Source organism: Camelina sativa, chromosome 11, assembly GCF_030686135.1.
Source record: "Camelina sativa cultivar CO46 ecotype springtype chromosome 11, ASM3068613v1".
Taxonomy (NCBI): domain Eukaryota; kingdom Viridiplantae; phylum Streptophyta; class Magnoliopsida; order Brassicales; family Brassicaceae; genus Camelina; species Camelina sativa.
The window spans coordinates 38,412,865-38,434,891 of NC_141890.1; the positions used below are offsets into that span (position 1 = coordinate 38,412,865).

General features: G+C 41.9%; 2 protein-coding genes across 5 annotated transcripts; both read right to left on the reverse strand.

Moving 5' to 3' along the window:
• Positions 1-1,330: 1,330 nt before the first annotated feature.
• LOC109124724 (scarecrow-like transcription factor PAT1) lies at positions 1,331-4,241 on the reverse strand. 4 transcript variants are annotated; one of them, XM_010443931.3, is made up of 3 exons: positions 3,654-4,241; positions 2,172-3,222; positions 1,331-2,065 (listed from the first exon to the last, which is right to left on the reverse strand). In XM_010443931.3, the coding sequence occupies exons 2-3, from the start codon at positions 3,194-3,196 to the stop codon at positions 1,615-1,617; spliced, it is 1,476 nt and encodes a 491-aa protein (XP_010442233.2). In that variant the 5' UTR covers positions 3,197-3,222; positions 3,654-4,241; the 3' UTR covers positions 1,331-1,614. The 4 variants fall into 4 exon arrangements, with proteins under 4 accessions (XP_010442233.2, XP_010442232.2, XP_087329514.1 ...); XM_010443930.3 differs by having other exon boundaries at positions 2,172-3,230; positions 3,654-4,062; XM_087473388.1 differs by having other exon boundaries at positions 3,438-3,781.
• Positions 4,242-6,010: 1,769 nt separating this feature from the next.
• Positions 6,011-7,039, reverse strand: LOC147935130 (uncharacterized). The gene has a single exon (XM_087472870.1). It carries the CDS (start codon positions 7,037-7,039, stop codon positions 6,011-6,013), a length of 1,029 nt encoding a protein of 342 aa, XP_087328996.1.
• Between the last annotated feature and the right edge of the window lie 14,988 nt (positions 7,040-22,027).

Consider the following 22,027-nt stretch of genomic DNA (forward strand, 5'->3'; position numbering starts at 1 on the left):
CTATTTAATAATAAATTTAATGTAATTAGGTTATAAACTGTATAAAACATAAGAAGAAGAAAAAACATTATAAACAAAATTATAAATTAATTAGATAAAAATTAATTAATTGGGAATTTGAAAACTAAATAAATTTAAAATTATTATTTATAATAATTTAATTTATAATTTAGTCCCGCGGTGTACCGCAGGTGAAAACCTAGTATTCTATATTAAACAACCTAAACTTATTAAACGTTTTGGCAATCAGAATATATTCTATATATATATATATATAGTTAATCCAATATAAAATTTCTCCAAAATATAATTTTAATATATATTTTTTAGTAATTCTAAACACAACCATGAATATCAAATTTACTAAAAGTTACAACCATTCATAAAATAAACCAAAATTTTAATGGTTCATCAAATAAACTAAATTTTCAGGGTTTACTTAATAAGTTTCCAACAATTAAGTTAAATAAATTTTTAGTAATTAAAAAAACTAAAAATAATAATTTACGAAGAGTTTACCCGAGTGATGTGATCTTAAATAGGAAGTATACCAAATGTTGAAATGGTTCGTCAAATAAGGATATAAGGTTACAATGCTTCATAAATAAACTAACATTTCCAGTAATTCATCAAATAAATATTGCAATGGTTCAATTAAACGGTTAAAATAATTTATTTAAATTTCATAATTTATGAACAGTTATATTTAGAAATTGGATATAATTAAATGTTACAACGATTTCTAAAATAAATCAAAATTGTAATGGATTTCTCAGAGTGATGAAAAATCATTTTAACATCACAATCAATGTTAAAACTGTGCATGTTGAGAGTATAGAGTAGAGAATGACATTGAAAATTAAATTTTAAATTATTTAAGTTCATTATCTTTTAAAAATTAATGTTGAATTTTTTATTAATAGATATTATTTTATGAAATGATACGAGAAAAAATACACAATTGTTCTTTGTATTTATTCAGATTGTTATTATCATATAGATTAATTATATATTCTTAATATATTTCTATTTTTTAAGAATAAACATAATCCTATTCTTTGTAGAATTACACTAGTAACTTAAAAAACTTAAAATTAGTATCTAATCTTATAAATTAGCATATGCTTTTAAGTCGCTTAGTACTTTGGTTTCACTACCTTTTAATTAACTTGTGGAAGATTATTAATAATTATTTATCAAAAAGTAGAGTGTTGAGAACTTGAGCTTCAAATTACTAATTAGATTTAGACACATCACACATTTACTATTTATTTGCGAAAGATACACCCATTTACACGTGTTCTCTCCAAAAATTATTGAATCGTTGAGATGTCAAAACTGTGACAAGACACTGTTTTGTTGTTTTATTGAACATCAATTTATTTCGATTACATCTATACTAATAAAGATCCATTCGTGTGAACTATATATATATATGCTTAAGTTTTTTGATTGGGGGAAGTGAAAGCATTAACTTTGGTATGTGTGCATGTTTCTTGGTCTCTAGCAGTAGACATAATATTCTTCTAATGTTTTGAAGATTCAAATGAGCGACTAAACTGCTACAAGTAGAAACACATTAACTACGATCACACTAGAGAAAATGTCTCTGTCTCATTTCCAAGCACACGAGGCTACCAAATCTCTATGCATCCAACCAAGATACAAGGCTCCATCTCTTTCTTCTAGCCTGTACTTGTACGAGTAGGTCCTGAGCAGACTTTTAATGGTTGAATTCACCAGGGGACTCAAAGGGTAAGAAGTGAAACCCGCCATCTCAAAACGTGACTTCCATTTCCCTAAGAGCTCGTGCCGCTCAATCCGATCAGCTCCTTCACATGCGATGATGTTCACGACATCTCTTGCTAGACAATGTTGCTCCACATTAATCCTCTGTTTGTGATCTCTTGGGAGAGTCACATCAATCGACTCGAACATCGCGGCATAGTAGTTCATTGTCTCCATGAACCTCGGGAAGAAGGCGGCCGTGTTTGTGTTTGATTCTTGCTCCACAAGAGTCACAACCTTGGGAGATAAGCTCTTCACCATTCTCAGTAACCGGTCCCTGCAAACAAAATTTACTCAACTCAGTCAAGGGACAAAACAAAAGAATCATCCTATATATGTTCAAACAAATTTATATACAAAAACTAATACTGTACCGTACGTACCGGTGATTCTCAGTGCTCACGCTTTCGTCAGGCATATGATGAAGAACAAAGGCAAAGTTGACGGCTAGAGCTTCCCCTGGCCGGACTCCGAGATTCTTAGGTTTAACCTCGGCCGCTGACACCGATACAGGGTTGAACTCAAATGGAACGTTGAACTGCTTAGCAAGCTTGGCGAGTCTGTTTCCGACAATGCTTAGGCCACCTCCGCGAGCATATGCTGAAGTCGTATCGTCAATACCCGTTATCCGAATCCGCGGAGGCCCACCGGGCCTAGCTGCAAATGCCTGGATAAGAGTGACCCATTGACTCCCTTGACCGATTTGAAAATCGATAATGTGAACTCTGTTTTCTTCCTTCATGGCTTCAGCAATGGCACCATTTGCTGACATGTATCCGAACTTGAAGTAAGGGCAAACCTCATAGAGAATATGCATGTAAGAGAGAAGGTCGGTGCTAGCCGGTTCAGGGCACCTGTTAAGTGATTTGTAAATGGAACTACCCGATGAAGCTAACTGCGCCACTAGACCTTCCAGTAAATAAGCTCCCAACCGTTGGATAGGCTCTCCAGAAACCGAGACCATCTGGCGCAGCTTCTCCATCATCGAATTAGCCATCATAAGATCGTTTTCAGACATAGCTTTTGCACATGAAACAAGATCAGCTCTCAGATCCCGCCTCGAGATGGCCTCAAGAGTTGATCTCCAACTGTTGATCTCTTGACACGCCGTGGAATCAAAGGAGTCCGTACCATCAACGACTAAGTCCAACGAGTCCGGACCCATCATGACCGTCTCTATCTCCTTAATCTTGTGTTTGAAGTCATTCAAATCATCCGTCACACAAGATCCACATGTATCCTCATATGTAGCAGTAGACGACAGAGCATTATACGCAGGAGAGTCAGGAGATGGCTCGAGGGTACAAAACCGTTTACGAGAGTTGTTAACCGGTAAGTACCTCAGCTTCCCAGAAGGGTTGGGCTCAAAAGAGTAAGCCTCAATCTCTTGTCTAGGCTGCTTGTACATTTCTTCTAGTCACACCTAAAAATGATCTGCACAACTACAAGTACAGAAACATCAAACCCTTTGACTCATCTCAAACCCATCCTAGACAAGCTAGCTCTAAAATGACCTAACGTAGATTTGTAACTCAGATCAACCCAATTCATCTACACATTCATAACTCAATTCTTACTCATAAACAAATCAAATCTACGTACTGATAAAAAACACAGAGATCAAGAATCTAACAAGAGAAGCAAATTACCTTTTGAGGGCAAATTAAAGCAAACATAACCTCCAAAATCAAAGAATTTTCATTACAGGATCAAGAGAGAAAGATGATTTAAGAAGTAATATGATCATAGTCATAAGAGATATTAGAAGAAAAAAAGAAAAAAAAAAGACTTCTAAACTTAAGGAATCAAAGATCAAACAGAACTGTTCTAAGTGAAAAAAAAAATCCAAATTGAGTAGTACCCACCTGACTTTTTATCCTGAGATGAGAAACCTTAAAATAGTGAATGTTATTGAAGTTCCATGTGAACCAGAGGAAGAGAGAGAGAGAGGGAGGGAGAGAGTTGTCGGAGACAAGGCACATGGGAATGGCTCGAAAGACAAAACAGAAGTCTCACTCTTTTATTACGAGAGAGAGAGAGAGAGAAAAGAAGGAACAGAATCTAAAACACGGCGTGTGATTTACGATTATACCACTCAAGCATGTCGCTCCCACCACCACATATATCACTACAATTATGTAAGATACATGTCCCCGATCCATTATTTGTCTCAATCTAGTTTTCAACTTTCACTATCTCTGATCTTAGTTTAAGAAAAAAAGGTATATTAAACCAAAAAAAATATATTATTCTATATGCGTGAATACGGACGGTGAATAAAATTCGCAGTAGGCCAAACCACATATTTATAAATAGGCAAAGCAAAAAAAAAAAAACTAGTTGGCGTTTAGTAGATGTAGCAAGACAAGACGAGAACACCAAAGGAAACAAAAAATCAAAGTCAAAGAATGTTGACCGGGGTAGAGAAAGAAGACTATTACAATGCTGAATTCAAATGTTGTGATTTCATGCCACCCAACTATTGAAACAAAAGCAAGAGCTAATTAAGTTAATTTTTATTGGTTTCAGGCGTATGCAAAAAGTTCTCAAACAATTTATTTTAAAAAAAAATTTATAATTACATTTTAATGATCGAACATAACCAAAAAAAAGCTCGTAAGTATTTAGAAACATTTTATATCATAAAAATAAAAATTTTACAATAAAAACAATATATTGGTCAAAACTATTTGAAGCTGAAATTTTGGCTGATAAGAGGAATTAAGACTCCAAATTAAAAGTGAAGTTTAAATATTAAGATATCAATTTAATGATCGATTTTTTTCATTAATTCGAAAAAAAAATTTACAAAAAAATCCATATATACATGGATCAAAAATTATTGAACCAAATCTTTTTATTGATACAAAAGTATTTAATGCTGAAATTTTTGTTGATGATAGGAATTCAGATTCCAAATCCAAAGTGAAGATTAAATTTTGCAAAGCACCAACAAAGAAAAAAAAATAAGAAAAGAAAATTATAGATTATTATCATCTTTTACCTTTACTCTCTCTTTTTTTGTAAGTGAATGTTGTGTCACTGTGACCCCACAACACAACTCCCCCTTGCTCTTCTTTATTTCATTTTTGTTCTTTTTGACAACTCTCCCATTATAATTAATACTATAATATAACTTTTAGCAAAATATAGAGATCGAATGTGCTTAAAATCATATATTTATGAAATCATTATATTTGTCGTTTTCTTCAACATCATACATACAATGATCCATGTACCGTATCACTTGTAAACTAAAGAGAAATGAATCCACTTTTTTCCATTGTTCAATTCTTGTAAACCTGACTCTATCGGCCACTTCTTCAACTAGGTAACTTTTCTGGTGATGGAGTGCAGCAAGTAATTTAAAGTATATCTAAATCTGATATAGTAATGATTAAAATCTATCCACACATTTTTATATCACATTACCAAATATCTTTTCCGTTACTCCAAAAGTAATTTTATAAATTAAATAATAATTCGAGCACATTTATATTCGTAGCACCAAAACATGTCTTAAATGGAACTCAAATTAGAGTTGATGTTCTGAAAATATTAAAGAGTTAATTTGCTAACTACTACTTATGAAAACTGCTCAAATTCTATCTAGTAACTAGGAGATAAAAAGTAGTCCGATTCAATGAGTAAGATGTTTCTGTAAATTAAAATGAAAGGTGTTCCCCGAGATCAAATCCCAAGAGAGAATATGCATACTTTTTGGTTTCTTTGTTTCAACACACAGTTGATTGAATGGCCCCTGACACCGAGCATATGTGAACGCTCATACACCGAGCATATGTGAACGATTACTAGCAAAACATATTTATTTTAAACTAATTAAAGATAGGTTAATAACTTTTTTTTTTTGACATTACATTAATAAAATCACTTTAAAGAATAAAACGTTTATGCAATGTGGTGATTTAATTTGTTTTAAAAAAAACTACTTATAGATACTTAGATAGGTGTTTTTAAATGAAAACATGTTAATCTAACTAACATATTATTTGTAAGGTTTTTTTTTTTTTTTTTTTTTTTGTCAAACCGGAGATTTCATTAAATCACGTGGTACAAATTGGGAAGGAGAGTAGAGCCGATTTAGCTACCTCATCGGCTCTTTTATTGTTTTCTCTCTTAACAAATTGGATGTTACAGAAATCAAAATCTAAAGACAAACGTAGGATGTCGTGTTGAATCCGTAGAGTTCCTTTGAGAAGGGCTATGAGTTGAGTGCTTTGATCAGCTGTTGCGAATCTGAAGCAAAAGAAATGTTTTCGATCCCGAAGTCGAGGGCGTGCTGGATAGCAGAGAAAAGAGCCAGGGCTTCTGCCAATAGAGGGGTACTCACATTTTTTGCCACTGTTTGGCCCTGTTTCTCCGAATTCGATAGACAATCGAAGAAGATCCATCCCGATCCGACGTCAAGCGATTCTGCTCGCCACACTGCATCAGAAAAACATCGGCTCGTGTCTGATCTGCGAGCCGGATTTGAGTGGATCTGCTTATGAATAGTGGTCTGTAGAGGTAAAGCTTGGGCTGTTAACCATTCCCGAGCTTGTTGTATGGTTGTGATTATGGTTTCCGATCCGCTTATCGATTTCTGCTCAAAGATCTTTTTGTTCCTGGTGGTCCATAAACCCCACAAGATCCACGGTGAGAGGGGTCCATGACTTATTCCCGTCAGGGGTAAGCACACCAACTTGTTAGTTGCTTCGATCCCTTGTCGCATGTTAGTGAACAGGTATGAGCTTGGTGGGTGTTTGAATGGTGCTTGGCTCCACACTTGTTTGGCAAAAGGACAATTGAAGCACAAGTGAAGGCATGATTCCTGATCGTTGCAATGGGGACAGCGAGCATCCGGATTGATGTTCCGCTCCTGAAGATTGCTTCCGACAGGAAGAACATTGTTTAAACCTTTCCAGAGAAGGAATTTAACTTTTGGGGAGCACCGTAAATACCACACGGCATTGAGCCAATTAAAATCCCTTACGGTCGCCTCCGGTGTAGGTTGGTGTTTTGCTTCGTTCGAAGCCTCATGATAACCTGATTTGGCAGTGTACTCGCCTGATTTAGTAGCCAGCCAGAGGTAACAATCCAGGGCATTTAGCTTACTAGGCTTGAGAAGAAGAATTGCATCCTCGTGATGAGGTATGGTTTGTCGTATCTTCTCTTGATCCCAATTCTTCGAGACAGGGAAAATAAGATCTTGAACTCGCATATGTTGAGATTCTTTTAGTGGTGGTCCCATAGGGGTCACAGATGATGTCAGGGAGATCCAAGGATCAAACCAAACTGAAGTATTAGTTCCCAAGCCAATGGCTTTACCCAAATGGGACTTGAGTAAGTCTCTCCCGATGTAGATTCCCCTCCATCAGTGGACTTGCAGTATTTGCCCAGAAGGGTTCTTGCTAACAGAGACACTGGTTTATTCAGGATCCGCCAACTCACTTTTGCGAGGAGGGCATCACTAAAATTGGTAATGTCTTTAAATCCTAGTCTCCCCTCTATCTTTGATTTTGTCATCTTGGACCAAGCGATCGATGACACTTTCTTTTTTCTATAAGAGAAGTCCCACCAGAAGCGAGTAAGAGCTGATTGTATTCTTTTACATATGGAATTAGGCATCTTAAAGCAGGACATGGTATAGGTGAACATCGCTGAGATGACAGATTTGAGCATGGTGGTCTTGCCAGCAGAGGAGAGATATTTGGAGGAATAGCTTTGGGATCGTTGCCTGATCCAATCTATGATTTGGTTAAAGATATCCCTTTTCTTCCTTCCAAACATTTCAGGTAATCCTAGGTATTTCCCTAAACCTTCCACCTTTTGGATTCCTAGAATTCGTTGTGCCTCCGCTTTTGGTTCCTCCCCTGTTTTGGAAGAAAAAGTAATTGCAGACTTTGCCTTATTAATCATCTGTCCTGATGCATTCTCATATTTCTGCAATATGTTTAGGAGGTTTGCACAACTTTGAGCATCAAATTGACAGAAAAAAATAGTGTCATCTGCAAAAAGGAGATGATTAATCTTAGGGACACCCTAGAGCTATCCTTACTCCGGGGAGTCGGCCATCCTGTTGTGCTCTAAGGCAGAGACCCGAAAGGACCTCACTGCAGAACATGAACAGGTAAGGGGATAACGGGTTGCCCTGGCGGATACCTCTTTGAGGTTTGACCATTCCTTGTTCAGCTCCATTCAAAAGGAATGGGTAAGAAACTGTTGAGACACATTGCATGATCCACCTTATCCACTTTTGGTGAAATCCCATTTCTTACATAACACATTCAAGGAAATCTCATTCTAACCGATCATAGGCTTTACTCATATCGGTTTTTACAGCTATATAGCATCTCTTTGTGGCTCCTGAGGACTTTAGGTAATGTAGAACCTCATATGTGATTAGAACATTATCGGAACATATTATTTGTAAGGTTAATTTGTTATTTGTAGAAACTAAGTTTCCACAATCAATTTGTTTGATTGGGGAAACAAATTCAAGGGAGCAATCTCTCAAGAAATTCGATCTGAGCTTAAAATCGGAAAAAAGGTTTAGATCTCTTAGAACTCAAGTTAGGGTTTTGCTAAGAACAATGAAAAGCTTAAGTTATTGTATTCAATGCTTCATGATTTACAATGAGGGAGTCTCTTCTATATTTATACTTTCCTCTCTATTACAAAATATATTAGCTTTCCTTATAAATTAAACTAAAATAAGGAAAGTTGCTTCTTCTCTTCAAGTCGACCACCAGGCGAATTGGGAAGTCGGCTCTCCGTCTTCGGGACTGGGCTTCCTTCTTCTGAACAGGCCTCAAGTCAACATCAATTGGGTTCTAAACTGGATTCCCGGTTTAGTAACCGAAATATATTTCTGGTTTAGATCGGTATGTTGGGGGTGCTAAATCCCGTATCAACAATTAGTCTCCCGCCCCCCAGTTCTGAATATTCAGGAGTAAATTTGAATATCAGGACTATAGGAAACAATATATCTGATCTGAATCATTAAGAATTTTGATTACATAACCCGAATTTTTTACACTGTTTCACCGCACATCGTCGTGATGACACGTGTCATGTATGTCAAATCTGCTAGGTTGGAAGCCGAAAGGTCGCATAGGTTATGATGACTTTCCGTAGGGTTGCCGCCCACTTAACTCTATAAATACGCGGCTCCTCTCACCATTTCTCACTTTTCGCCAGCAAAACAAGGTATTCTGCTCTGTTCTCTCTCCTCTTTACTTTATTTTTGTTATTGCTTTTCTTTTTGACTTTCCTCCGCACTCTCCGATCATCCGTCATGGCGAGCACTTCGGAACCCATCTCTTCGCCCGAAATCGAATGTGATCAGCTAACCCGGCGTAATTCCAAGCGTAAAGCTCCTAACTCAGAACGTGTCATAGAGGTCGGTCGATTAGCCAGATCAGGCTCCGAAGCCCAACCTCCTTTAATCCGATGTTCGGCTGGAGCTTCTTCCTTGCGAAACCTAGAATCAGATCGCCATGAGGAGAAGGACACCGAACCGCCTAACATCGATTTACACCTAGAGGAAGGTCGGTTCATTCCATTAGGGATCTTGGTCGAGGATGTTTCGCCTCTGCTAGATCACAAAGGACGAATTGGAGGTGAAAAAACTTTGAGTTCGATCAAATCGGTCAACAACATGCTGAACTCGTGCGGCATGGGCAACAAAGGTGTCACAATCCTAATCCCGCGAGATGACCAGCGACCCTAGAATCCTCCAAAAGGGTACATCTGCTTGTATGAAGATTATTTTACTGAATGTCGCCTCTGGTTTCCGATTCCGGCGTTGTTATCGCGATATGCCCAAAGACGCCGAATGTCGATCTGCTAGATCGCTCCCGGTAGTATTTGTAATTTCGTTGCTGCCCTTACTATTGCAACCGAAGTGGGAGTTGAGATCGGAGTTCAATGCTTTGAACAGTTATCGAATTTTAAAATACCGAAGAACAAAGAGAACTGGGAAGTGAATATAAAGCCAAAACACAACTTTCTCCCCGGCAAAAAAGTGGGCCGCCCGCTACTTTTACGTTCGCGTCGACCAGTACTCACTCGAAGACCCGCTGGGCATCCATCGGAGAGTGTGGAATGGAAATCCTGGTAGACTTTTAATTTCTCATGTGCCTCGATTGGTCGTGACATTTCTGACTAGTTTTGACTTTCCGTTTCTTCTTTTCAGATCGCCCCTTCTGCGCAACACGTCTAGCTTGCAGTTATCAGTCCGTCAGAGATGCATTACTATCCGGAACCAATCGTCGGTGGGAATTTATCACCCGCATTCATGTCGAAAGAGCGATGGGCAAAGCCAGGACTAAATTTTCAAGTTTTAAGAGTTCACTGGGGCAAAGCTCGGAAACTGTTGGAGCGTGTGTTATCGAGGCCAACTGCCTCTAGATCGTGCATCCGGATTCTCAGGCTGTCGCCCAATCTGACACCGATCCTGTTCAGGATAATGAAGAGTACGTCGACATAGTCGGTATCAAGGGTATCGTTGAAAAAAGAAGATTTCGACCCTCCAACTACCGAACAGGATATCGTCCCACTCGAGACTGGAGAGAGAAGAGAAAAAAGAAGAAGAAGCAAAACAAAGGGAAACAAGTCAGAGGTGACTCTGTTTCCGAACCGCCATCCGTAGTTAACCGCAAACGCTCGGCCGAAGACGCGGGTATGGAGTCAGCTGATCGATTCCGCGTAAAAAGAGGGAATTTTAAAACCAATCGATTCGCCTTCGACTATTTTGGCGATGGTCCTTTGGTTGCGAATCAGGCAGCCTCCGGCGAACTCTTTTGGAACCTGAAAATTTCCAGGCGTATCCTTCCGAAAGCGGAGAAACTAGAGTTCGAAAAAGCATACCTCAACATCGCTGAATTCCACCTCATGGTTCGTATCACTACTTTCCTTAAGCGGTTTAGATTTTGTACAGGTGATCTAACACACTCTTCCTGGATTTACAAACTGCTGCCAAGATCAACACGCTAACTCAATTATATGATAAGCGAATGAAATCGTTATCGACTTCTGGGTTCGAATTTGAAAGGATGAATGAAAGCTTAGAAGAGAGATCCGGACAGCTAGTATGGCTAAAGACGACATGATCAAAGAGCTGGAGGCCGTCATCATCGGGAAAGATGAAATCATCGCTCAATCCGAACTGAAGATTGGTGAATTGAACTCCTAGACACGCGCTCTTGCAGAGGAGAAATCCAAGCTGTGACGAGAGTGCGATGAGCTGAAGGCTAAGCTTGACTCTGAAGTTCGCAGACTCCGCCGGGACCATTTGAATAAAGTAGAACGAACAGTGAAAAAGGCACAAACTCGTCTAGATAAAGTTAGAGCCTATTTGGTTGAACAGGACACAATAGTTCGCCCCATGGAGGACATGCTGAATCAGGCTGTTGGAGTTCAAGAGACGGTGCAATATCAGATCGAAAAAGGGTCTGTTATTCCAGAAGAACGAATCATGGAGATCAATGAGAAGAAGGCAAAAGCTCAGGATGCCGTCGACGCGATGGATATCCTTGAATTGGAGGAGAACGATCTCGTCATGTCTCCGGATCAGCTCGACTTCGGAATTCTTCATCCTGGGACTATGGCTCCGGATTCCGTGAGGCATCAACATGGATCAAACGCCGCCATATTCCAAGCCGGTCTGTCCGACAACTTGGAGGTCTAAGCGTTCGCTTCGTATTTCTCTAGGTGACGAACTTGTTTAAGTCCGGGTTTTGAAAACCCTTGTTAGAATATTGCCGACTTGCTCGGCTCATTTTACTTTTTAAGTTTAAAGACTTTGGATTTTACTTATTTTTTCTGGAATCTTTCCCTTTCGTAGAAATGGAATATGTCTAGTATCTCGAAAGTCGATTTTTTTTATTTATTTAGCAAAATTGGAAAAAATATCTCATCCTAAACTTGTATAAATAAGCTTCAATCCTTTTGTTTGCTTGGAATTATCCAGACCGAGGCAAACTTAGAACTGGAATAATGCCTAGTTCTATCAGCAGCGTAGAATCTCCGCTTGCCGGGAACGATGTCCCGATGATCTCGAATGTAGAAGCTATCGAGAGAGGAATAGCTTATTATCCGAACATACGGGTTCCTTGGATATTAATGTTCCGTGTCAATTCGGAAGAAAGACGTGACTTTGGAAGATCGGCATGCTGAGTATCGCAATCGGCTTGCTGCCTCGTAACAAGTGCAGCGTGATTTATTGCTTAAACTCGAGATGCTTGAATCCCATCCGAGGACTTAGATCGAGAATGGGTTCAATAGGGTAGCTGCTTTACCGTCGTGTTTGATCGCATATTGCAATGAATGCAATCGGAAGGCGAATCAGAATTCTGCCCAAACGGATCCTGCCTTGATTGGTGACTTCGTTCCAACCGATATCAAGCCATTTTACATAAACAGACGTGCCAGCGAAACCGACATCGCTGAGGTCCATACCTTCTATCGCCAGGTAACCAATCCGCTATTGCTTTGACTTGACTGTCCCCTTTTATTATTAATTGCATTTGCGCAGATCAAAGTCATGCATCAAGAACTTAGTCAGGATCTGCGGTATTTTCATATGAAGAAAGGAAGGATTGATCGCCAGCTAAAGAATCTGGAATCTGAGATTGCTATTCTTAAGGCGAAAAGAAAAAGGACTACCAATCTGCTGGATGAGGCCGAGCAGAAAGCCAGAGCACTAGAGACGCGTCCCAAAGAATGGGAGAAGACTGGGCTACAGCTGTTGTGGCCGATGCCGAAGCGACTCAAGACAAGTGCTCGTGAAATCGCTGCTAGTAGCGCACTAGCTCAAAATTAGCATATTTTATATTAGTAATATGAATTTTTTTATTTTAATCCAAACTGACGAATAAGGCTTTGCCGCATTGTAGCAGGCTGAATAAAACTTGAAACATGTTTCTATTTATTACTATTGTTTTTCAAAGATGTACAAGAGGCAAGACGTCTCTCGGCTTACATCAAGTAATCCTTTGTCAAATATTCGTAGAAAACAATGATCTGGGCCTTAAAGGTGGGTCATTATCCCTTAACGGGATATGTATGTTCGGAGTGCGAGATATTGGGCTCGGCTTTCCTCCTTTGCTCTAGTTTGGAAGTCGGACAGCAAAATTATTCTCTGGGTTCGGCTTACCATTCCGTCCGAACTAAAGATTTGGGTGCGAAATAAATACTCTGGGTTCGGTTTACCCCACAAATGAGAGATCGGGTGCTAAATAAATACTCTGGATTCGGCTTATCCCGACGTACGGAAAATAATGTGTTGTGATGTGAGTTGATCACCTCGCCAGGGTGTCAACAAAGAATGTATCCGACTTCGTTTGAATTTGGTCCGAACTGACACAAATATATGTATATATATATATATATTATTATTATTATTATTATTATTCTTATTATAATTATTTTTTTAAAAAAAAACAAAAGACACGTGTCTAGAAACATTTAATGCCTACACGATCTTTTAGAATCAATCGCGGTTGTTCACGAAGTTTCAGTATAAATAGAGGAAGGGTCGGATCCTTGGTAGACATTCGCAACCGCTTCGAAAAAGAAAGAAAAAGATGCCAGTTACTACTCGATCTGCATGGTTAAGGAGGGCCCATGAAAGGATAGCCGCCACATCTGGCGGTCGGGATCCAAACTTACCGGATAATCCCCCCCTCAAGAAGTAGGAAAAACGTCCCGACCTCGTGAGTTCGCTCCAAGCTCCGACACCGTCGACCCGGAGGTGTCTCCCTTACAACTGGAGCTCCGAGGGTATCGAGCTCGTCGCAAAAGAATGGGCGCGTATATCAAGGCGCTTCGCCCGAAGCTTGACCAGCTCCATCGACTCTACCGTTTGGAAGGGACCATTCAAGTTCTGGACGGGCTTATCGACGAAGGTTATTTCCTGGCGCAGTGGCGTATGGATTGTCTACTTGTCGAGCATTCGACGTGCAAAGAACTGGTTGATCGGATGGAGGTACCCGATCTACCGGAAAATGATCGCGAAACCCTGGGGGAAACTGCCTTCCCGTTCATAACAGACGTCTGGGCCTATCGAGCTTGTCTGAAGAGGTTGATCCAGTTTGTCAATTACTTGGAATCGACAGGTCAGGCCTTCCGTGAACGCCATCTAGTCGAGGGCCCATGTGCCTTCATAGAAGACATGATATCCAAAGGTTCCGGGTTGCCGATTGAAAGGCTAGAAGCCTTGTAGCGGGAGCGACAGATCTGGCGAACCGCGGTGGATGAACTGGCGATGGAAGAACCGTTGGAGTCTGACCTATCCGGACCAGCTCCCATCCTGAGATTGTAGGACCGTTCAGAACGCTAGAGGACTTGCGGCAAAACTTTTGGATTGGGTTTACCGACGGAGTGCTTGCCGCTTAGCGGTGTCCTTAGGACATTATTTTTATATATATATATATTTTTTGCGTGAAACTTTATCTGTGCTGAACCGCCGAACTGAATGTAATCGACTTACATTCAATGGAAATTTCAACTCTGTTTCTCTTTCAACACATTATTTTTGTCAAGTTGTATTTATGCCGAACTGAATGCAATTGATTCGCACATTCGATGAAGATCTCGACAAAAATAAACTTTATTTAAATTATGGCTGAATTCGTTCAATCTTTACCAAAAGATGAGGAATTGCCTACGTACCTTGAAACAGGGATCAAGCCAGTTGTAGTTCATAGTAAACGAAAAACAATTGAAGGTTGGGTTTCCGAAACCTCCTATCGTGAAAACGATCTAATAATAATAACGTTTTAAATGGGCTGCATTCCACGAGTTCCTGACTTGTTGGCCAGACATGGTTGTAAGTTCATAAACGCCTGGAGGAACTGCCTTGGAGACAAGATATGGTCCTTCCCACCAAGCGCCGAGTTTACCGGCGTTTACCTCTTTGGTGTTTTCGTAGACCTCTCGTAGGACCAAGTCGCCTTCGTTAAAGCGTCGCTGATCAGAGCCCGGTCTTATTGTAATACTGGGCTGTTGCGTCCTGGTAATGTTGGATCCGGACCAGAGCCTGGTCGCGTAACTCTTCGGTGAAATCGATGTGATCGGTTAACATGTCATTATTAAGCTCGGGATTATCGACCATCATGGTGCGGCAAAGTGTTGGGACGCCTGCTTCTCCAGTAATGTCCGTCCTTCTTGATCTTTAATGCGAGTGCACGTCCGCCTGAATGATTACCACCATCACCTTCATGTACTTCCATCATGATTCGTTCGGCTCCGTTGTGACTGACGCAAGTAAGGAATACCCCGGACAAACTACAGCGGTATAAATTCCCATCCAAAAGGATGTACTTGGCGCTTCGTGCTTTCATACGCCGAGCTGCCCAGCGATCTGGCGGGACGACTCAATTAGAGATACACAGTTTAATCTCAATTTGCCAATCGTCAGGTGGCTTCGTGAAGTCGGTCAAGTCCTCTATTGGTTCGTCGACTTCCATTGGAACCGAATCGTCGTTGATGACGAAGATTAGGCTGACTAGATCGATGCTAGGTGTTTCAATGCATTCGACTGGAATGGTACGCCGTAAATCAGGATCCAAGCTATTTGCCAAGGCTGCGAGGGCGTCGGCTGATGCGTTCTCGTCCCTCGGGACTTTTGTCAGAGAAAAAGAGGTAAATTCTCCGGACACTGTCCTGATTAACTGACGGTACGCTCCCATTTGCTTGTTCTTGGCATTGAACTCACCACTGAACTGGCTAACTACTAGTTGAGAATCGCAGAAAACTTGCAAGTGTGTCACCCCGAGTCCTCGCGCTAAACGAAGCCCCACGAGAACGGCTTCGTACTCTGTTTCGTTATTGGACGCTTTAAAATTGAGCTTCATGAGATGACGAGCCAGACGGAGATCGGAGAATGAGCCCTACGTCGGATCCTTGATGAGATGACGAGCCATCGACGAACATCGTCCAATGTTCCTGTTTGGGGGTAGGGTCCCCGAGGTCAGGAGATAGCTCTGTGATGAAATCGGCCAAAACTTGCAACTTCAAACTCGGACGAGAGCGATATTCGATAACATATTCGCTCAACTCGACTGCCCACTTCGCCATTCGTCCAGACTGGAGATGGCTATGGAGGATAGTTTGGAGTGGCTGATCGTTAAATACGACGACGGAGTGCGACTGGAAATAAGGTCGGAGTTTACGCGCAGCAGTAATCACGGCAAGGACCAGCTTCTCCAGCGTGGGGTATCGAGACTCCGCCTTGCTGAGGGCCTTGCTAGTATAGAAAATTGGTTTTTGTTCACCGCGATCGTCTCGAACCAGGACGCCGCTGACTGCCGAGCTGGAAACTGAGATGTACAAATACAATGTCTCGCCCTCTAGCTTAACTAGCACTGGGTGACTGGTCAGATACTCCTTTAGCTCCCGGAGGAGTTGGTAGAAAGAAAGGCATTTATCGGTTGACCGAGCGATGAATCGATTCAAAGCGGTGATCCGGCCGGTCATGTGTTGTACTTCCTGTTTGTTATTTGGAGATGGCAGTCCGAGTATGGCCTCAATCTGCTTTGGGTTTGCCTCTATTCCTCGTTCGGTAACAATTTATCCCAGGAATTCACCTGATGTGACCCCAAAAGTGCGCATTGTGGGATTCAGCTTCATTTGAAACTTGTCCAGGATATCAAAACATTCGGCGAGATGCTGAATGTGTTGCTACGCGATCAAGGATTTGACCAGCATATCGTCGATATAGATCTCCATGGTGCGGCCAAGTAAATCGGCGAACATCATATTCCCCAATCGTTGGTAGGTCGTCCTGGCGTTTTTTAGTCCGAACGGCATAACTTCATAACAGTAGGTTCCCCTGTCTGTGATGAATGCCATTTTCTCGTGATCGGTTGAGCTCATGGCGATCTGGTTGTATCCCGAGAAGGCGTCCATGAACGAAAGCAGTTGGTTTCCGGCTGTGGCCTCGACGAGACGATCTATCTGTGGCAAGGGAAAGCTATCCTTAGGACACGCTTTGTTGAGGTCGGTGAAGTCCACGCATACTCTCCACTTGCCGTTCTTCTTTTTGACCACGATTGGATTAGCCAACCAATCGGGGTACTGGACCTCCATTATTTGGTCTGCTTTGAGTAATCGTTCGACTTCGTCCTGGACTGCTTTTGCTCGATCTGGATCCAAGCGCCTGCTTTTTTACCTGATCGGTTTGAACGTGGGGTGAAAGTTAAGCTTGTGGCAGATGACTTCGGGGCTTATCCCGACCATGTCCTTCATCGACCAAGCGAATGTGGAGGACCGAGATTACAGAAAAGCGATCAGCTTTGTCTTCATTTGGTCCTTGAGTTCGGCCCCGATGCCAACAATTCGTGAGGATCGGAAGGATCGATTTTTGCCTGGATGATCCGACATTCCGGGGACTTAAGATGGTCTCGCTCCGGCTTATGAGGACCAGTAAGGTGGTCCCCGCTCTGTAATTGCTATGCGTACTCCGTTTTCCTTTGCTCCTTTTCGATTACGGAACATGATCGGGCCATCCTTTGATCGCGTATATCCACGGTGCCCCTAAATTGGGGGCGCATCGATGACCATGAATCTAGTTTTCCGGGTCACCCCGCCAGCGCGTACTTGTAATTTTACGTCGCCCATCGACATTTTAGCTATCCCGTCATAGCCGGTCAACGTTCGAGTCTCCGGTTTCACCTGCTCTGGTGTGATGCCCATTTTTTCCAGCGTCCGCCAGAACAGAACATTAACGGTGCTCCCGGTTATCGACCAGGACTCTTTCAACATTGATCTCGGCCATAGCTACTTCGATGACCAGGGGATCTGAATGGGGGTGTTGGATTCCTTTGGCGTCCTCTGGTGTGAATGATATGGGATCCGCGCAGAGCGGAGGTTAGTTCGAGGCTGCCTAAAGGTTGCAAACTTGACGCGACCTTTTCTTCAGTGCTCGAACGGGGTCAACACAATCCTCTGGTGGGCCCAGAATCATAGTTATTCGACCTCGGAGAGGGGAGTTGCCGCGCTCGGGATTCTGCCCTCTCTGTCGCTTAGGAGGACCAGGTAGTTCGTCTTCTTGGGGCATTTCGTCTTGGCGATTTGCGAGCACTTGATTTGCTGGCTGTTAATTGTCGTTAGTCAGGCTGTTGTTTACGTATCCTCGCCCGCCACCTCCTGCACCGCGGCCACCATTAGATCAACCACCTCGTTATCCTTCGCCGCGTCCTCTGCCTCCGCGGATGCTTTTGGGCTGAAAGACAGCTTCGGTTTCGCCAGAAAGGTACTTTCCATATAGGTAATTTCTTAGATGGACGCACTCGTGCGTGGAGTGGTTGGCTATCATGTGGAAATCGCAATGTAACTCCTTCGGGTCCGCAGGTTGCTTTTTTTGGCCATCTACTTCAGAGACTGCATGGAAGACCCCCTTCTTTCGATCCAGAGGGTCGTGATGCTTTTGGGGCTCGTGGTGTTCGTCTTGATTCTTAGCCTTCGGGAGATAAGATGGTGTCGAGGTCGTTTTCGCGGCCAATCGGGCGTCCTTATCCTCCACGAGTGCAAATCGGGAGGCCCGATGTAGACCCTTCCTAAAGGCAGTAATCGCGGTATCTTCCGTAAGGGTGATCCAGGAAGAAGACCCTTCCTAAAGGCAGTGATCGCGGCATCTTCTGGGATGGAAACGTTTACTAATTTTTCTTTAAACCTGCCCAGGAAACTGCCAATGAGCTCACCGGGTTCTTGGGCCATTTCCCAGATATCCGAACTCGTCACACCTCGCTCGATGAAGATCCGATAATGTTTGAGAAAGGCCGTTGACAATAGGTTGAAGTTGTCAATTGAGTTCGGCTCGAGCCTTGTGAACCAAGTTAAGGCGGGGCCAGAAAGACTATCGACGAACAGCTGGCAGCATCCGATATCCCTCTGTTCGTTAGTGAATCGCGCCTTGGCTACAGTTGCCATGAAGGATGTCATGAAAAGGACTGGATCCTTATCCCCGAGGTAGGTTGGGAGCTTCAGCTGGACGTTCGGTATGGCAGCTTGCAGAATCCGCTGAGTGAAGGGGGTTCGCCGAGTGACCTCGACGATCCTGTCGATCTCAGGAGCTGTGCTGATAGACAGGTGGAGTAGCGAGCTCATGCCGCGAATTTGCGACTGGATCTCCTCGATCTTGAGGCAAACTCCTGTGTTTGTTGAGGGAGCGATCGGGATAACTAGGGTCTCACGGATCCGTGAGCCCGAGTTTGATGGGCGGAGGGTCGATGTTTCCTGTGGAAGGAGGGTCCTTCGCTCTGATTGGTTGACCGTCGGTATGTCCGAGAAATCGAGACGACGGGTAAGATCGCCTGTCCCGAGTACAGGCGACTGCCCCATGGAGACTGGTGATGGGGTCGTCTGGGTTAAGACTGCATCGACTCTGCGATTGGTGTCGGAGATCATCTGGTAGATCTCTTTTGTCATGGTGCCGAACAAGATCTTGAAATATTCCATAGAGACGACCTGTGGGTTTTGGACCGCTGTCGTAGTGCGATCAGGGGGATTCTCGGTTCGGGCCCCGGGTTGTTGCTTTGTGGCACGCATCGTTTCCCCGCTCAAGGGTGGTTCGTCTAAATGCTCCGTATCGAGGTGGACCGATTGTTCGCGTGTTCGCCCTATTCCCTGGCTGGGATCCCCTTCAGATCAGACCTCAGCTGGGAGTTCAGGGCAGTTCTAGGTTGGGTTGACCGACGTGGCGACGCTACGACGAACTTAAACAGCTGTCGTTTGCATGGTTGGAGCGTCACTTTGTGCTTCGGTGTCACCCCGAGGAGGTGCTAGGCCCGTGACGTCGGATACACTTGAGGAGGTGCGGTTTGCGCCGATGATGTCGTTGCTGGTGACTGGAGACATTGTCATAGGCTTGGAGGGAACCTTTCGGTCGAGCTGCTTTGAGAGATTAACTTGTAAAGACGATTTTGCGTCCCCACAGATGGCGCCAATTGTAGAAGCTAAGTTTCCACAATGAATTTGTTTGATTGGGGAAACAAATTCAAGGGAGCAATCTCTCAAGAAATTCAATCTGAGCTTAAAATCGGAAAAAAGGTTTAGATCTCTTAGAACTCAAGTTAGGGTTTTCCTAAGAACAATGAAAAACTTAAGTTATTGTATTCAATGCTTCATGATTTACAATGAGGGAGTCTCTTCTATATTTATACTTTCCTCTCTATTACAAAATATATTAGCTTTCCTTATAAATTAAACTAAAATAAGGAAAGTTGCTTCTTCTCTTCAAGTCGACCACCAGGCGAATTGGGAAGTCGGCTCTCCGTCTTCGGGACTGGGCTTCCTTCTTCTGAACAGGCCTCAAGTCAACATTCAATTGGGTTCTAAACCGGATTCCCGGTTTAGTAACCGAAATATATTTCTGGTTTAGATCAGTATGTTGGGGGTGCTAAATCCCGTATCAACATTATTCTATGGAGAAAATAGATTAATGTTCATAAAAAATGAATACATCATTTTTGGATTAAGAGTTTAGTTTGATTGTTCAAAGTTCGATTTTTTACGACTTCAGAATGATTATTCATCGTTTTGTTTTTAGGTGTGCATGTTAGGGTCTATAACTTACTATAGATGCAGTTGGTGCAGCAGAGTGTTGTTTCGAACGAGGACCTGCTGGGTCATAGGACTCTGTATCCGAGAACAGACAAGTGGAGATTGGCAAGGAAGAACATCTGACGTGGCAAGTCCGGTTTGGATGGAATAAGAAGATAAAGCAGATTCGGGAGAGAAGATATCTGGAGAATATCGTTCGCGATGGTTAAGGAAAGTGAGATTGTGACAAACAAGAAATTGCCTTACTTGAAGATCTTATTAGGGTTTTAGGGTGATCGAATATAAAAGATCTAGGGTAATGTGTGGTAGGTTTTTTCTCGAACACTTGAAAAAACCTTTTTCGTGAGATTGTAACTTCAAGGCTGATCAAAGAAAGCTAAGAAGGTGAGTGTTGGATCTTTTAAATCTATACTGGTGAGAGTTTAGATACAAAATAGAAGTGTGCTTAGATTTATTCTTGTAACCGGTTAAGAGTTTAATAAGAATAAATAGTAAAAGCGTTCGCTTGGTGTTTTCCAAGCAGAAGATTGTGGTGTTATTCCTCTATACCTTTACAATTGGTATCAGAGTAGAGACCTGATAAAAGTTTGCTTGTTGAAACTGACTTTCTTTGTGGTGTGGTGAAAGAAAGATGTATGGAATGATGATGTATGGAATGAATAGAAGTCAGGGTGTTTCAATTCCCCTTATGCAGTTGCAGTATAAGAGGTGTCAATCCTATCTGAGTGATTGTGAACAATTAAGATGTGCATATGAGTCTAAGTCAAGCCAATTGTAAAGATTGTTTGTCACTAACAATCCTAAAATGAGATATGAAATGCAGAAAGTAAAAACAACTAGAACAGGATACTAAATACAAACAGAACAAACAAATTAAAGCTATAATGAAACTAGAACCAAGATAGAAACTATGCTAATGAACTAATGCAAGACAAGTAATGAACAGGAAACTACGTGAATGCAATGGAAATGAAACAAGAATGAAACAAGACAATCACAAATAAAAAACACAAGTTCTGGGGATGAACTCGAGCAGCACTCGACCGAGTGTAGGTCGAGTACGTGGTCGAGCTAGACTTAAACGTGAAAACAGAGCAACACAAGAAAAACAGAGCAATGCTAAAACTAATCAAACAACAAGCAAGCAATTATATTTAGACTAGGATTTCAATAAACAAAGAAGGCCTTGAGGAGGGATTCATGGGCTGAGCTAATCATTGTGGTTATCTAGCTTGGTCAACAAATCTCAAGCAAACATTGAGCTGATCTCTAGACATACTATTCTAATACATGTTTAATCCACTCTCATGGCAAGAAACAATCAAACCTATGCAATTCTAGACTTGTTCTCACAAAGAAAAGAATCTACACAAGCAGGCATTAAGCAATACATCTCAAACCAAACAAGACTTCTAATCTCTTAGCAAGCCTAATGGTAAGCTCTAGATCTAGCCTTATCTATGCTCCTTAGACATTGGTGTGATGCTAAGATGCTTGAAATCAAACCCTACCCTCTCAGATATAGGATCAACATTAAGATCATCTAGCCTAGAAGAGATTTACAACAATCAAGCTTGACCAAATCAAACAAACCACAAGATCAACCCAGCCTAACCCATCCTCAAGGTCCTAAACAAACTACTCACAAGAACACATGGTGAAATATGTCAAA